This window comes from Microcaecilia unicolor, chromosome 13, assembly GCF_901765095.1.
Source record: "Microcaecilia unicolor chromosome 13, aMicUni1.1, whole genome shotgun sequence".
Classification (NCBI taxonomy): Eukaryota; Metazoa; Chordata; class Amphibia; order Gymnophiona; family Siphonopidae; genus Microcaecilia; species Microcaecilia unicolor.
The window spans coordinates 83,680,810-83,698,170 of NC_044043.1; the positions used below are offsets into that span (position 1 = coordinate 83,680,810).

At 43.5% G+C, this 17,361-nt stretch overlaps 1 protein-coding gene across 1 annotated transcript in view; it reads right to left on the minus strand.

The window, feature by feature from the left end:
* Positions 1-17,361, minus strand: part of LOC115482412 (pleckstrin homology domain-containing family G member 5-like) — a 335,969-nt gene that overhangs the window by 63,576 nt on the left and 255,032 nt on the right. Inside the window, exon 8 of the mRNA XM_030222158.1 lies at positions 11,831-11,994. Coding sequence (XP_030078018.1) covers positions 11,831-11,994 — 164 coding nt within the window. The remainder of the gene's footprint in view (positions 1-11,830; positions 11,995-17,361) is intronic.

The following is a 17,361-nucleotide window of genomic DNA, read 5'->3' on the forward strand; positions in this document are numbered from 1 at the left end:
ACCTTCAGGTTACATGAATCAGAAAGTGACCAGACATAACGAAAACAAAACATGCATGACTTGAGCAATGACACAAAAATTACAAAGCATGAGTATTCAGCACAACACTATGTCTGCCTCAAACTCCATCATTAATTACGATTTTGAAATGTAGACTTCAAACAAGTCTGAGATGGTGACTTCCAATACTACTATTTAGAAATTCTCTACAGGTCTTAACAGAGCACCCTACATACTGCAAGAGGTTTCTGTCTAAACTAGACCTCAACAGAAGCAGAGTCAACGGGCTAGTTACTAGATCAAGCTGCATGGCATCCCGGTAGCCATATTGGTTCTGGGCCAATAGCAAACCCTGCAAAAATTCCAGTTATTAGACCAACAAAGCAACTGAGAACAAAGGGTGTGGTGTATGGATGGGTTTGGAGTTCTTTCACCCTAGACCCTATTTAAAAAAGGCCTCTACTCTTATTGACCTCTACTTCAATAGGGTGGGTCCTGGGGCCATGCCTGACCTTCTGTCCCAAATCTGACTCCAAGTGCTCTTCAGACATGAGTGATCATGTCCGTTAGACAGAGACGTGGACAGTCTGAATCATTGCTATGGCATTTGTCAGCCCTGGTTGAGAAAGCACTAAAAACTGTTATACGACATGAACTTTCAACAAAACAAACAGAGAGGGTGTACAGCATACATAGAAAGTATACACACAAAAAAAGCAACACTGGGCCTTCAAGGCTGGGACAACAGGAGTATTTTATTAAAAAATGACCCGACACGGGCCGTGTTTCGGCGTTAAGTAACGCCTGCCTCAGGGGTCAGAATTTAGTTGTAAATTATACAAGATGTATAAATGTCCAATGCCTCTGAGAATAAAATAAAAAAAAACTCCTGAGTCAAGCTGTCCTGTCGAGAAGGACAGCCACGGTCAACCCCTGTGTTAGCCGTTCCTTTGATGAAAACAATTTGCAAAATCGGCGGGGTAGCCTGCTGCTTACCTTTTATAACAGAAAAAAAGGCGCCAAAGACGAAACTGGGAATAGCGTTACGGCAGACGTCACAGCGTCCGGATGATTGTAACACGTCACCACGTATGTGCAGGATGTCAGACTCACAGAAACAGAAGCCTGCGCGGCCGCATTGCTGATCTGCAAGGGCAGGCTTCTACATGGAATGTTGCTAGTGGAATAGCAACATTAACATTCCATGTAGAATCTCAAATAGTAGCAACAGAATCTCAATAGTAGCAACATTCCATCTAGAATCTCCAATAGGGAAAGGGAAATGGGACTTGATATACCGCCTTTCTGAGGTTTTTGCAACTACATTCAAAGCGGTTTACATATATTCAGGTACTTATTTGTACCTGGGGCAATGGAGGGTTAAGTGACTTGCCTGGAGTCCATGTACTGAAGCCATAAAGGGAATCATGAGGAAGTGCGTGTAAAGTAGAAATGCAGATCAAATCGAACCGTTCTTTGGGGAGAGTGAGAGAAAGGAATTATCCATGTATTTGGGGGATACTGTTATTTCACTCATCGACATTCTCAGTTCAGCTGAGGATGCAGAGAGCTATCCAGTGGGTCAACAGTGATTATGGGTATGAGAGAGAGTCTGTAAAAACAACAAAGTCCCACATTTTTTCCTAGGAAAATCCCAGGAGCAATAGAGGCTAATACAGACCCCCCCAGGAACATTTTCACTGCTGATCACAGTCCAGGAAAACACCCAAAGATAATTTTGACTTGACTATAACTTTGAAACAAAAATTGTTTTTCAATATGTGCAAATCTGTCTTTTTCATCAGAAAACCTTATTTGATACGAACAGCAAATCTGCACGTGAAGATATGTATTTGTTTTGCCTCTCCTTCCGATCCTAAAGGAACTAAAACCACTTGCTTCCCCCATCTGTCCGAAAGAACTACCAGGTAGCACCTAATGTATCTTTTTCTCTAGCTGCATCAAAGAAAAAAAAAAAGGATTTACATTCAGACAATATGTGAAGACGGGGACCTGTGTGTGGTCTTGAGTGCTGAAGTGCTAAATCTTTTGAAGGTAGCGCTCTGTAGAAACAATTCTAGTTACAAGATCAAAACTCATTTCTGCTTTGTCAGTCCTGTGTTCCAACATGTAAGAGGCAGGACCAGGGCAGAGGGCTGCTATTCATCCCCCCAAAAAAGGAAATGCCAGCCTAGACACTGCAGATTTAAGAATGCAGACAGAGAACCACACCTTGGCACAGAGACTTGCTGAAGACGTCTGACCAGACAGAGAAGCAGATGCAAATGGACAAACCAAAGCATACCAACAAGAATGTTACGCCTTCCAAATGAGAGCACCCCCTCTACCTTGTTCTGTATTTGAATTGGTTAAAGTCAAATATAGAGCTTTCCTAGATAGAATTATCAAATGCTTATACTCTATTTCATGCACATGAAGCAATATTGGCAAAGTAAAAAGTGTCTCGGGCATTTTGAAAAATAAATGACTGCTTGAGCCCTGCTGAATTATATACCTACCACGAACCCAGCACCCAAAATGTATTTAAGTATGTGTCTTCCTGAAGGGACATACAGTATATCCTCAATAGGGCATGTACAATACCACTGGCTGGCAATATCCATGGGTTTCACTTCTGCACTTTAATTTGATTCTTTCATTAAGAAAGCAGATGTAGATTTTTGTGAATCATGGTAAAACAAAGGAATGACTGCTTTCCTAATCCGGGCATTCAGCATTATATTGGGTTCTGGCTTTAGGCTGTGTCCACCAGGCTCCAAATATATTATCATTATTAATAGTGGAGGAGTGGCCTAGTGGTTAGAGCACTGCTCTTGCAATCCAGAGGTGGCTGGTTCAAATCCTGCTGCTACTCCTTGTGATCTTGGGCAAGTCACTTAACCCTCCATTGCCTCAGGTACAAACTTAGATTGTGAGCCCTCCTGGGACAGAGAAATATCCAGAGTACCTGAATGTAACTCACTACTGAAAAAGGTGTGAGCAAAATCTAAAATATTAATATTTGAGATTCTACATAGAATGTTAATGTTGCTATTCCACTAGCAACATTCCATGTAGAAGCCTGCCTTGCAGGTCAGCAACCCACGCAGGCTTCTGTTTCTGTGAGTCTGACGTCCTGCACGTACGTGCAGGACGTCAGACTCACAGAAACAGAAGCCTGCGCGTCCACGTTGCTGATCTGCAAGGGCAGGCTTCTACATGGAATGTTGCTAGTGGAGGAGTAGCCTAGTGGTTAGTGCAGTGGAACATGGAATGTTGCTACTATTGGAGATTCTACACGGAATGTTGCCAGTGGAGGAGTGGCCTAGTGGTTAGAGCACCTGAATGTAACTCACTACTGAAAAAGGTGTGAGCAAAATCTAAAATATTAAATATTTGAGATTCTACATAGAATGTTAATGTTGCTATTCCACTAGCAACATTCCATGTAGAAGCCTGCCTTGCAGGTCAGCAACCCACACAGGCTTCTGTTTCTGTGAGTCTGACGTCCTGCACGTACGTGCAGGACGTCAGACTCACAGAAACAGAAGCCTGAAGCCTGCGCGTCCACGTTGCTGATCTGCAAGGGCAGGCTTCTACATGGAATGTTGCTAGTGGAGGAGTAGCCTAGTGGTTAGTGCAGTGGAACATGGAATGTTGCTACTATTGGAGATTCTACACAGAATGTTGCCAGTGGAGGAGTGGCCTAGTAGTTAGAGCACCGGTCTTGCAATCCAGAGGTGGCCGGTTCAAATCCCACTGCTGCTCCTTGTGATCTTGGGCAAGTCACTTAACCCTCCATTGCCTCAGGTACAAACTTAGATTGTGAGCCCTCCTGGGACAGAGAAATATCCAGTGTACCTGAATGTAACTCACCTTGAGCTACTACTGAAAAAGGTGTGAGCAAAATCCAAATAAATAAATTATTATTACTACACTGCAGGAAAAAGTTAGAAGAGTATTTTTACTAAGCAGAGCAATAAAAGGTTGTTTATTATTATTATTAGATTGGATTGGTTTTATTATTTATAACCTGCCCTTGTCCAGGGTGGCTAACAAAAGTACATACATATAAAATCACATAAAAAGTAATTTACAAAGCAAATTCTTCAAAGTACACAATCAAAAAGAAAACAAATGTTCAGGCGCTTTAGATGGATGAAGGAGCAGCACCAGCAGGCACACAGTACACTAAACATAACAGCTTTCAGCTGTCGCTTAAATTTATTTATTTACTTATTTTATTTGTTTATTTATTGCATTTGTATCCCACATTTTCCCACCTATCTGCAGGCTCAATGTGGCTTACATCGTACCGGAGGTGCGTTTGCAGACTCCAGTGTTTACGAATACAGAGTGATGTTGAGATGAGTTAACGTTCATGTGGGACAGTCACAGAAGGTCCTTGAACAGTGGGAGATTTGCGTTTTGTGCATTTTGAATTCTAGTGTTATTGTGTTGCAGAGATCAGGCATTTGTTGAGTTGGTAGGGTATGCCTTTTTAAATGTTTGTGTATGTCATTCATTTGAGTCTATTTGGCAGCTTATTCTACTCCAACGGTCCAGTTATGATTATTATTATTATTACTACACTAAAGGCAAAAGGTAGAAGTGCATTTTTACTTAGCAGAGCAGTAAAAGACTGTTATGCTGTGCAATTGTTATTTACCTAGAGACTGTTATCAGACAGATTAACTGGAGTAAACTTTACCCAGCATGCCTAAATGACAGCTTTCCAAATAACCTATGTTAAAGTAGAAAATCTATATCATTGCTTTAATGACCACTTTTGACGTTTAAGAGAGACAAACCAAACAGATGTTAGAGAGTTTGGAGGTCTTCTGCTTCCTTGTCTCTACTTTAATTACAATAAAAGCAGGTGTTTGCCAAGAGGCGTAAAACGTAAGGAGAATCTCTTCCCTCTTGAAATAAACAGATGCCTTGTAGGTTTAGCTAAAGTGACTCCACATTTCAATCTACATAAGGTTTTTACTCGAGACTCTAAAAGAAAGAAAAGCTTCAGTAACTATAAATGGCGAACTAATATTTATGTGTCAAATTCAGGTATACATGATTCAAACACCAGCATATATGTCCACATGCATGCACATAAGTGTGTAAATACTGAAAACCTATCTAAATGCACCTCTGTAAATAGCATGCATTTGACCAATGGAAGTACATGGGACTTGCTATACCACCTTTCTGTGGTTTTTTGCAACTACATTCAAGGCGTTTTTCATATTATATACAGGTACTTATTTGTACCTGGGGCAATGGAGGGTAAATCCGGACGTATGGTAACCCTATGAAAGCCACCTGGGCACCTACCTATTTCTAGTCTTATATTAACATACAGGCACCCAGATGCCCTTATAAAATACTAGGGACAAAGACAGAAACTGCAGCTAGACTGAAACTGCGGACATTTAAGGCTGCTCAGGGGCAGGAGTAAATATTAATAGAAACATGACGGCAGATAAAGGCCAAATGACCCATCCAGTCTGCCCATCCTCTGTAACCCCCAATTTTACCTGTTCCTAAGCGATCCCACATGCTTATCTCATGCCTTTTTTAAATTCTGGAACAGTCCATGCCTCCACCACCCTTTCTGTGAAATACTTCCTTAGGTTACTCCTAAGCCTTCCCTCTTAACTTTGTCGTATGTCCCCTCATTCCAGAGCTCGCCTTCATTTGAAAAAGGCTCTCTTCCTGTACATAAATGCCCTTGAGACTCTCTCCCTCCTCTCTTCCAGAGTATACATGTTGAGGTTCATAAGCCTGTCCCTATAATTTTTGCATTCAAGACTGTTTACTAATTTCGTAGCCTCCCTCTGGACCGACTCCATCCTGTTTATATCTTTCCGTAGGTGCGGTCTCCAGAACTGCACGCAGTACTCCAAATGAGACCTCACCAGAGACTTATACAATGGCACTATCACTTCCTTTTTCCTGCTGGTCATGTCTCTCTTTATGCACCCAAGCATCCTTCTGGCTTTGGCCGTCGTTTTTTCTACCTGTTTGAAAGCTTTAAGGTCATCAGACACAATCACCCCCAAGTCCCGCTCTTCCTTTGCATGACGCACACTGAAGCACTTCACCCACTATACTGTACCGTTCCCTCGGATTTTTGCGACCCAAGTGCATGACCCTGCATTTTTGGGGATTAAACCTTAGTTGCCAAATATCGGTCCATTCCTCTAGTTTCGCTAGGTCCTTCCTCATGTCATTCACACCCTCCAGGGTGTCCACCCTGTTGCAGAGTTTAGTATCATCTGCAAAGTGACAAACCTTACCAGACAGCCCCTCCACAATATCGCTCACAAAGATGTTAAAAAGAGCCGGCCCTAGGACCGATCCCTGCGGTACTCTACTGACGACATCCTTTTCTTCAGAGCAAGCTCCATTTACCACTACCCTCTGTCTCCTACCATTCAACCAATTTTTAACCCAATCCGTTACTCTAGGTCCTATACCGAGGGCACTCAATTTATTTCGTGTAATGTGTAAAGTACACGTATTTGCACATATTTTATGAAATATGTACATTAAATTGAGACTCTTCCTCTGTTCCTCCCAAGCTCTAGCCCAGAACATACCTACACGAGTCATTTATAAGTCACTGTGGGCTCCTTTACTAAGCAGCAGCAAATCCAACGCGGGCCTACCACTCACTATACCAGAAGTACCACCAGGCTACCACAGCAGCCCAGCGGGACTTCCCACCCCTAGTGCCATCATTTCTGGTGCTACAAAAATGTTTTTCTTTTTGTAGCGCTGGAGTGTACCCAGCGGTAATTGGACAGTGCCGCGTGTTGCCTGGTTACTGCCGGGTTAACGTGGGAACCATTACTGCCACCTCAACGGGTGGCGGTAAGGGCTCCCACTGAAATGGCTGCGTGGCAAGTGCCTTACTTGTCCCACAGCCATTTCCTGAAGGAAAGCGAGACTTCCCATTTACCAGCTGAGGTAAAAGTGGGCCTCGGCGCCGGCCCCCTTTTCCCGCAGCTCGGGAAAAAGGGGACCTGTGCTTTTACACAAGTAACTCTTGGGATAATATCGCAAAAGTTCTTCTCTGCATACAAAAAGTCCTGTCTAAATTTATCTCCACAAGGTCCACAAGGCCAATCCAGTGTACCCAACGTCCTTTCCCGTTCCAATATCACTGAACGCATTTCCTTCATATTTTAAGATCTGTACTTATTCCCTACTTTTTAAAATTGTTGCACTTTTGCCCTCTCTTCTATGACCACCACCACTGTGAGGTTATTCCATGTATCTACTACTCTTACTGTGAAGAAATATTTCCTTAGGTTACTGAGCCCGTCCAATCAGTAAAAAAATACTCAAAACGTAAGCTCAGATTCCTCACCATAAAAACTGTCATGCCTAGAATCTGAAAAATCTAGGACCGTCTGAATAAAGATTCGGGAAGTCAGTTCGCCTTCATGCCTCTGCAAATGCCCTACCGGAAGATTCCACAAACAATAAGAGGGAGGTTTCCAATTCAAACAATAGCACGATCACCTGAGACTTTGTTGATGGATTAGGCCGGCATTTAGGTCTGTGTGTTTGTGCAATGAAAGTAAGGGAGAGAAGGAGATAGGTGGTAGCCCATCAAAAGGGGCTTTTAAGAAAACAAGGAATGCCATAAAGGGTCAGACTAATGCTTTATTGAGCCCTGCCCATCATTGTGTCCCCAACACAGGCTAATTCAGATGGCTAGAAAGGAGTAACCAACAAATCCTTAGGAGGTCCAGCCTCTGTTTTTCATTGAGGTTGCATTCTTGGAGTCTACTCGCCTAAGAGTTGTCAATGTCCTATGTTATATTATAACCCACCTTCTCCCATTAAGGTCCAAAGCAAAGTCGCAAATCAAGGAATATTGCAAAAAGATATGAAATTATAGTATCATCATTTTTAGATTAAGTATTTATAAAAAAAGATATGTCTTCGAAAAAGATATGAAGATCATATTAACCAGACAATAGGTGGAAGAGAATTCCAAAGTTTAACAGACTGAAAACAGAATGAACTTTCTAAAAATCGTTTTGATCTTAGACCTAAAACTAAAGAAAACCAGAGAAGACCTCGATTCACTGTGTAGCTCGCTCAACCTACTGGAGGAATCCCTAAAGCAATAATAAAACTTTTAGAAGATTGACCAGTCTTTTATAAAGTAAACAAGATATTTTAAAAATGATTCGGGCCTCCACAGGCAATCAGTGAAGCTGGATTAATAAAGGGGATGCATGATCAATCATTTTAAAAATTAATCGAGCCGCTGTATTCTGCAAAAACTGAAGTCTCCAGAAACTTGTCCAAACCTTTTTCAAATTCACTCCTGAGTGCCCAGCTCCACTGAAGCATTAATAGCTATGTTCCTTGTAAGGTTAACACTGAATTTAAATATTCACGACCCCACACCAATAGAAGCTTCCAAAAAGAAAACACTAATATAGCCCCCTCTTCATACTCATCATCAACCAGGGGTTCACTCAGTTCAGATCCAAATCTCTGGCATGGATTTTCTGATCTGGATGGGATTCTCAACTTCAGGGTCAAAGGAGACATGGCAGAGAAGATTGTGCTGTTCCAAAATAAAAGTCTCTACTGAATAAATGTCATCAAAATAACCTATTGCAGCAGGTTCTAATGTAGCTTCAAGGCAAACAAAGCTGGCACTTCTGGGACACCCTTCTTCCCTCCCCTCTCTTTGGACCTTCACTGGGCTTCATGGTCATTCCAGGACCCTTCTTAATACCTTATACTCCAAATGCTTGACTATCTCCTCTACAAATCCTTTTCTCCTCTCCACCCATGGACTTCTGGGTTAAGTATCAGTTGAACAGTTTTCTCCTCTCGAACCAGCTTCAACAAGTGAAAGGTCATACATTCCTCCACAGGGATCAGCATGGTCATCTATGTTCAATGCAACAGGACTCAAACCAGCTTCAATATGTGAAAGGTCATACATTCCTCCACAGGGACTCTTCAGCATGGTCATCTACGTTCAATACAACAGGACTCAAACCAGCTTCAATATGTGAAAGGTCATACATTCCTCCACAGGGACTCTTCAGCATGGTCATCTATGTTCAATGCAACAGGACTCAAACCAGCTTCAATATGTGAAAGGTCATCATACATTCCTCCACAGGGACTCTTCAGCATGGTCATCTACGTTCAATACAACAGGACTCAAACCAGCTTCAATATGTGAAAGGTCATACATTCCTCCACAGGGACTCTTCAGCATGGTCATCTACGTTCAATACAACAGGACTCAAACCAGCTTCAATATGTGAAAGGTCATACATTCCTCCACAGGGACTCTTCAGCATGGTCATCTACGTTCAATGCAACAGGACTCGGGACCAGAGACAGGCCTCCCTCCTTCTCAGGCTCAATTTCACATCTTGCCAGCAGGTTTGCTGTCTCCCCCTACTAACGGAGCAAGAAGACAGACCTGCTACTTCTCACACACCCACGGTGACCAGGGGCGTAGCTAAGTGGAGCCACGGGGGCATAGGCCCCCACAGATTTAGCCCTGGCCCCCTCTACTTTCAACCCCCGCCCGCCGCTGACCCTCTCCCGCCACTTTCGATCCCCCCTCCTGCCGCTGCCGACCCTGCCCCGCCGCCGCCAGATACCTTTGCTGGCGGGGGATCCCCAACCCCCGCCAGCCGAAGTCTTCTACAGCGCCGGTCTCCGGCACCTTCGCTGATCTGTTTCTGTCAGTTCTGAATCCTGACGTCCTGCGTGCACGTCCTGTATGTAGCCCCGTGCAGGACATGCATGCAGGACGTCAGGAGTCAGATACAGATCTGCGAAGGCGCCGGAGACCGGTGCTGAAGAAGACTTTGGCCAGCAAAGGTACCTGGAGGCAGCGGCGGGAGGGTCAGTGGTTGGGGCAGGCGGGCTAAACTGTGCCCCCCCCCACCTCGGGTTCTGGACCCCCCTCCTGCCGAGGTCTGGCTATGCCCCTGCCATGGTCCCTTTATTTATGACTGCAAGCAAAGCTAAGACATTTTTGTAAAAGTTTTTTTTTCGATATATGAGATAAAAGATAAAGATTAAAGATGGGATATGAATTCGTTTTAAAGTTTCTAAAAGTTTAAAAAAAAACACTTAAAAAATTAAAAGAATGAACTTGATTTAAAAATTATTTTGGACCTGTGAAGAGGCAAGGCGAGCTAAGAGATATTTTGGCTGTTATAAAATGAGTCGCCACTGAGGTCCATAATTAATTACATCATAAATTCATGTATATAAAACATTTTTGGAATTCAATTTTTAAACGCTGGGCTCTTGTGGGACTATCTATTCTATAAAGTAGCATGTTAAGTGCTTTAGTGTATAACTGCTAAGGAGGTAATTAACTGATACATACGTGTGTTTTGGAACAGGTATAGCGGTATCTAAGTTTTTCACAACATGTGTGTATTTCCATTAGAAAATCAGATATGTATGCATACCTTTCAGATCCTCTTGTACTACACCCACACAGGGAATAATTAACCTCTTAGTGAGCCCTCGGCAAACAAGCAAGTAGGACCCCTAACCCTATAATAAAAGTACATTTCTAAACCCCTTCCTTCTACATCTCAACTCCCAGCATAATCATATCACCCCCTAGAATAATCTCTTTCATCGACCAAACCCCCCCCCCCCCCCCCAGCAGGCAGGAATCAACATGCAGTACTTCTTAATCACTGTGACCCCTTCTTCTGCACACAGAACAAGGTGACTCTATAACTAGGAACATATAAAAGCCCCACTTTTATGGTTAAGGGCCGAATATCGCACAAAAGGGTCCTTTTACTAAGCTGCTCTAAAAAGTAGCCAGCGCTGCGGCCACTTTTAGTGCAGTAATAAAATGGCCGCATTCGGCGTTTTTTTTGTAATAGCCACGCACCGTGGCCATTACCACCGGGAGCCCTTATTGCCACCTAGTTAGGAGATGTTAAGGACTCCCATAATCGGGTAACATGAGCTAATGTGTTCACGCTAAGTGATTAGCGCAGGCATGCCTACTCTCCAACCCCCAGACATGCCTCCCACATTGGAAAATAAAAAATATTTTCCAGCACAGGATTAGCACAGCGGAACACTACCATGGGGCAAGTAAAAGGGCACCTTAACCGGCTATGCTTTAGCCAGGTCCGCAAACCCGGAAATTCAATGCCGAAGCCGGACATTACACTGGCAGTGGTCAGCAAAACGCTGAGCACTTCTGGCCAGTTATCAATCCCTAAATTTATGTTTACACTGCCATGGCCTTTATAGCAAATTCCATTGGTCGCAGGGCCGCCGAGAGACAAGGCCGGGCCCGGGGCAAGGCCACCCTGCCTCCCACCCCCCCCCCCCCCCCCCCCCCCCCCCCCCCGCTGCTGCTGCCCCCTCCTGTCGCTCCCCCCACCGCTGCTGGCCCTCGTCAAACCCCCGCCGCTGCAGTCCGTGGTCTCACATGCCTGCCTTCACGGCTCCAGGCCCCCTGCATTCGAAGCGGCAGTCGCAGATTGCCTCTCTTCTGGCCTTCCCTCCCTGTGTCCCGCCCTCGTCTGATGTAACTTCCGGTTTCCACGAGGGCGGGACACAGGGAGGGAAGGCCCAAAGAGAGGCGATCTGTGACTGCCGCTTTGAATGCAGGGGGCCCGGAGCCGAGGAGGCAGGCAGGTGAGACTGGGGACTGCAGCGCCGGCAGCCTGACCCCGGCGCCGGGCCCCCCTTGGAGGCCTGGGGAATTTTGTCCCCCCATGCCCCCCCCTCTCGGCGGCCCTGTTTGGTCACAATGCAGACGGAATGTAAGTTGGGCATCTCAGCTTACCAAAATGTCCACACTGTCTCGGCGAAGGGCAGCCTGCTCAGGCCTCTCCGGCACAGTATTAAAGATGATGGCGGTTGTGGGGCCCGTGGGCCTCATTATGGGCAAACTTAGAGATCTGAAGTCCTTCACAGCCTGTTCGACTTTCAGTTCATCACCAGGTTTGGCTAAGAAAAAAAAACCAAAATACAAAGTGTTCACTAAAATGCAACACAACGAGAGACGTAAGAGGTTTCATTAAACTATTTTTAGGATTTCTAACTGAACTCCAATTGTTGCCCTGCCCATTATGACATCTTTGGTAAACAAGTTTGCTGGCTTTTTCTGCAAGCGACACTACTCTCTAAATACACTTGATTGTTACGTAACTGAAATTATTACGTTACCTAGCAATAGCAAAAGGCATTTACTGGAATTGGAAGAAGCAGGTAAAAGGGTCAGCAGATGTAGTCCCATAAATCACAGTACACTAACAGTACCTCCTTCACAAGGAATAGGCCCAGACTTTCTTACCTTCTGAAAAATTCAACAAGTGTTTGGATTTCTTTGACATATGTTGCATCTCCAAATCATAGAGCAAGATAATCTCAAGTATGTTACAAACATTCAGAATCTACACACGGAGGATCTGGTTTTCCATAAACAGCCAACGAGGTTGGTCTATTTTCTAATTGCCAAAAACAGCGAAGATGACACACAAAAATGAACAAAAACCCAAATACCAAAAGATGAAAAAAGTAAAAAACAAAACAAGATGATACAAAAAAAATTAAAACTCAAAATTGTATTGAAATTTTGAGTTTTAATTTTTTTGTGTCGTTTTGTTTTTTCCTTTTTTCATTTTTTGGTATTTGGGTTTTTGTTAGTTCATTTTTGTGTGTCATCCTCGCTGTTTTTGGCAATTGTTATATTTTTGCGAGGACTAGTTTCTTCTGTTTTGTTGGATATGGTCTATTTTCTACCCATTATTACCACTATTCACTCATAAAAACTGAAGAGGTATACCCACATGTTTTGTCTTCTTTTCTACATATTGGTCACTTGTAAATTACAGATCTTGATCATTTAGACTCCTTGTAAATGCATACACCATTGTTAGAGACTATCCACCAATATGTCTCTGCCTTTTATACGTTATTAGCTCATGTTACCCACATCTTTGTGTATTTGTATTCTTGTACATTCGTTCTTAATATGTTATTTTGTTTTGTTTTTAATCGTTTGAAATATTTTCCTAACAACTGTTGCATTCTACATCTCTATAGAGAGTTTTTATTCCTCTTGGTATACACAAATTGCATGTATGGTCTCTTACATGTTTGAATTCTGCTGACCTATTTTTAGATAAATTTTGTATTTTTTACTTTTTACTGTGTTTGCTTTTTCATATACAATGTACTGTTGTTATATTTTTATGTCTTATGTATATAACTTTTTTCCATGTATTTGTTTGTATTTGAATTCATTTATTTTTAAATTATCTATCTATGTAGAATCCTGAGGAAGGCGCTGCATGTGCCGAATCACGGTAACCTGTTGAGTCATCCTCCAATAAAGTTTTCGATCCATATCCAGCGTCTCTGGTCTGTTTCGAAGAGCCTGAGCTCTGTTCCCACTCCTTGTCTTGTCCTGTGACTCCACGTGGGATATTTGTGTTCTTTCCACTTCCTGTGGTTTTGACCCTTCCACAAACATTAATCACACAGTACCATTAAACACAGTCTGGCACATTTGAACCTTGAATCATTGTTACCCTATATTCAAACAATCTTTCTGATCCCAGCTTCAGGTGTTCAGGCTGACTGCAACCTCTGGGGCAGGGGCTTTGAAAAAAGAAAATCACAGACACTGCTCAATAGTGACTCCTTCTGGCCAGGATCAGAGGGCACATGTATCAGGTTTGTAACATAGTAAAGACATGTATGATCCTGAGGCAGACATCAAAACTTGGGCCAAAGTTGGGCCGTGGACGGTGAAATGCGACTGAACGGCTGGAGAGATAAGTGAACCTTAGAACCTTTAAGAACTATTGTTCAAGAGTATGGTTCAAGGAGTGTACACTTAACATTAAGGAGGTTTTTCAGCCTATGGTGAATGAAGGGGGCTCCCTAAGATTGAAAGAAAAATCAACAAAGGAGTATCCCATTAGCATTTGAAGCTTTTCCTCCCTTAAACATATAACAGTAAAAGAACAGCACATCACGTTTAAGATAATTGATTGGATATCTTTAGATAGCTTATCCTATACTGATATACTGTGTAAATTACAGAACATTAGCTCTTACGTGCCTTGTTGATGCTACAAATTGGCAATTACACACGTATGTGCTGGGCGCTATTCCCAAACGTATACGCCAATATCACTTAGGGGTCCTTTTACTAAGCTGCGGTAGTGCGGATGCGTCAAATTGGCGCACGCTGGGACCTTTTTTTTTTTTTTTTTTTACTGCAGCAGGGAAAAAGGGCTTTTTAAAAATGGGGGCAGTTAATGGCCATGCAGTAAAATCAAAAGTAGCACACTGTTATTTACTGCCTGAGCCCTTACCGCCACCCGTTGATCTAATGATAAGAGCTCCCGCGCTACTCATGCGGTAATCAGGCAGTGCATGCCAATGTGGCTGCACTGCCGGGAATGCCCCCCCCCCCCCCCCGTTGGCCGCCCATAGGAGAAGGGTGCCCATCTCCCGATTTGTGTCGGAAGATGGGCACCCTTCCCCTTCGAAAATAAGCTGGCATTTATACCAGCCTCTGACATTGCATAAGTGCTCGCACATACCGACTTGCACTCTTCTATAACACAATATATACAGTTCACAAGAATATTTCTCTCAAAATTTGGTTTTTATTAACGGAGGAAAGGACTTCAGATGCTCTGCCTTCTCGCTGCTCTCATATATTTTGAGAAATGGCAGGTTGCCTCATATTTATTTATTTATACCCCACATTTTCCCACCTATTTGCAGGCTCAATGTGGCTTACATAGCGCCGTGGGGCAAAGCCTCCTCCGGAGAAGAAACAAATATAGAGTGATGTTATTATAAATGAAAATAGATATGTACAGACACATTAGGGAAACACAGAGAGGGAAGTTATATAAAGTTTATTAAGTTCATAACAAATTTGGGTTTCTATCCCCTCCTAGTTTGACAAGGGTGTCCCTACCAGAAGCCGAAGCCGCTATGCAGTATGCACAAGATCATTAGAGTACACGTCTCTTCACCAAACCAGTACAGTGATCTTCAGAAGAAGATTATGCAAAACTTGGTCAAGTCTTATAGTGGCCCATGGAAAGGGGCTTGCAAAAAAAACCAAAAACACTTCCTTCAGATTCAGTTTTGGTTGCTGGTATTCTGCAGAAAGAGGGCTGTCGCAGACCATTACTGCACACCATGACACATTCCAATGAGCTGCAATTCTAGAATCAGGATTTGGTTTCAGTAATTCTCAGTCCAATAGAACTAGAAGCCCCAGGATGCAACAGGAAGGGGACGAGGCGGAACGTTACACCCCATGCTTTCTCAACACTACCTCGATTGGACCTCCACTCCGCCTGTCGTCGCTGGTAGCCGCAACGCAGAGGAATGTGGTTTCTCATTCGGCAATGGAAAATCGGACTCGGGTGCAAATACTTAGATCGTAAGGATAGGCTTAATGTGGTTCTCCAAACGTGGATATCATCCTGCTCGCGTGCGAGGCATGCGGCTCCTTGCAGAGAGCAACTACACCGATATAGACTAGTTGTCTGTTATTATTGAATATGCTGTGAGCTCTTCACTAGTCAAAAAAACCTCCGGTTGGGTGATGAACTCTGTCACAAAAAGGCTGTCTTACTACTTGTATTTTTTTTTTTAAAGTAGAAAGGCCACTTACCTAAGCTGTAGCTGAGTTGAAAGGGAACGCTCGACAGAGAGCCCCTGTTTCGGTTCTGCTTCTTAAGGAGCAGAACCCTAGGCTACTGCATATGTCCTAAAGTAAGGAATAACAGCAATTTTGTCCACTATTGGGAAGGGAAATGGGGCTTGATATACCACCTTTCTGAGGTTTTTGCAACTACATTCAAAGCGGTTTACATATATTCTGGTACTTATTTGTACCTGGGGCAGCGGAGGGTTAAGTGACTTGCCCAGAGTCACAAGGAGCTGCAGTGGGAATCGAACCCAGTTCCCCAGGATCAAAGTCTGCTGCACTAACCACTAGGCTACTCCTCCACTCATTCTACCAATAAGAGCCAACCTCATCAGTGATGTCACAATGGCTTCACTGCCCAATACTTGGCTCACTTCTGATATTGTGATGTCATAAGGGAAAGGGGGAAAGGGAAATGGGACTTGATATACTGCCTTTCTCAGGTTTTTGCAACTACATTCAAAGCGGTTTACATATATTCAGGTACTTATTTTGTACCAGGGGCAATGGAGGGTTAAGTGACTTGCCCAGAGTCACAAGGAGCTGCAGTGGGAATTGAACTCAGTTCCCCAGGATCAAAGTCCACTGCACTAACCACTAGGCTATGCCTCCACTCATTCCACCAATAAGAGCCAACCTCATCAGTGATGTCACAATGACTTGATTGCCCAATACTTGGCTCACTTCTGATATTGTGATGTCATAAGGGAAAGGGGGAAAGGGAAATGGGACTTGATATACTGCCTTTCTCAGGTTTTTGCAACTACATTCAAAGCGGTTTACATATATTCAGGTACTTATTTGTACCAGGGGCAATGGAGGGTTAAGTGACTTGCCCAGAGTCACAAGGAGCTGCAGTGGGAATCAAACTCAGTCCCCCAGGATCAAAGTCCACTGCACTAACCACTAGGCTACTCCTCCGCTCCTATTGCTGTCATAGGTTTGCTGTTTAGCACTCATATTTTTTGCGCCTAATTTCTGGTGCACCTAATTTCTGGTGCATTTTCTTGAATCTATCTTTTGGCGTAACTGTGGATGCCTAACTGTAGGCCTGTCAATGCTGACTTATGCTAGTGTTCTTTAATGGGCCTTTATAGAATTGGCGCTAAGCACATGCATTGGGACGCCTAAATCTTTGTAAAATGGGGCAGCAACAGGTGAGAGTCCCACCACTTTCATATGGAAACTGTCCGATTAGTGTATATTTCTAAACTGGCTGCCGCTGTACATTTCATCAGACACATGTGCACTCATGCAGGCATTTTAAGCTCTACGTCAGGAGAGCCTTTTCTAAAAAAAAAAAAATAATAATCACCCTGGAATTGAGCACATCCCGATTTCTCCATTCTGTGCAAAGCGGGTGGACTGTGACTCTTTTGAGCATGAGAAGGACTGTCTCAGCAACTGTAACACCCTTAAGATTGTACAGGTGATACTGGCAAACTACTGGTACACGGAAGTGAGTACATCCCCCAACAGCAGCTGTAAGCAAAGTTCACAGCAGGCGTCTGCCCGTGACTCAGGTTTACCACAGGCTACAACATGAGTGTTTCCTACCATGGAAAACGGCTCACAGCCTGTTAGGGGATTTACTCCAAAGCTAGACAGAGGCGAGTGATGTCATGTAT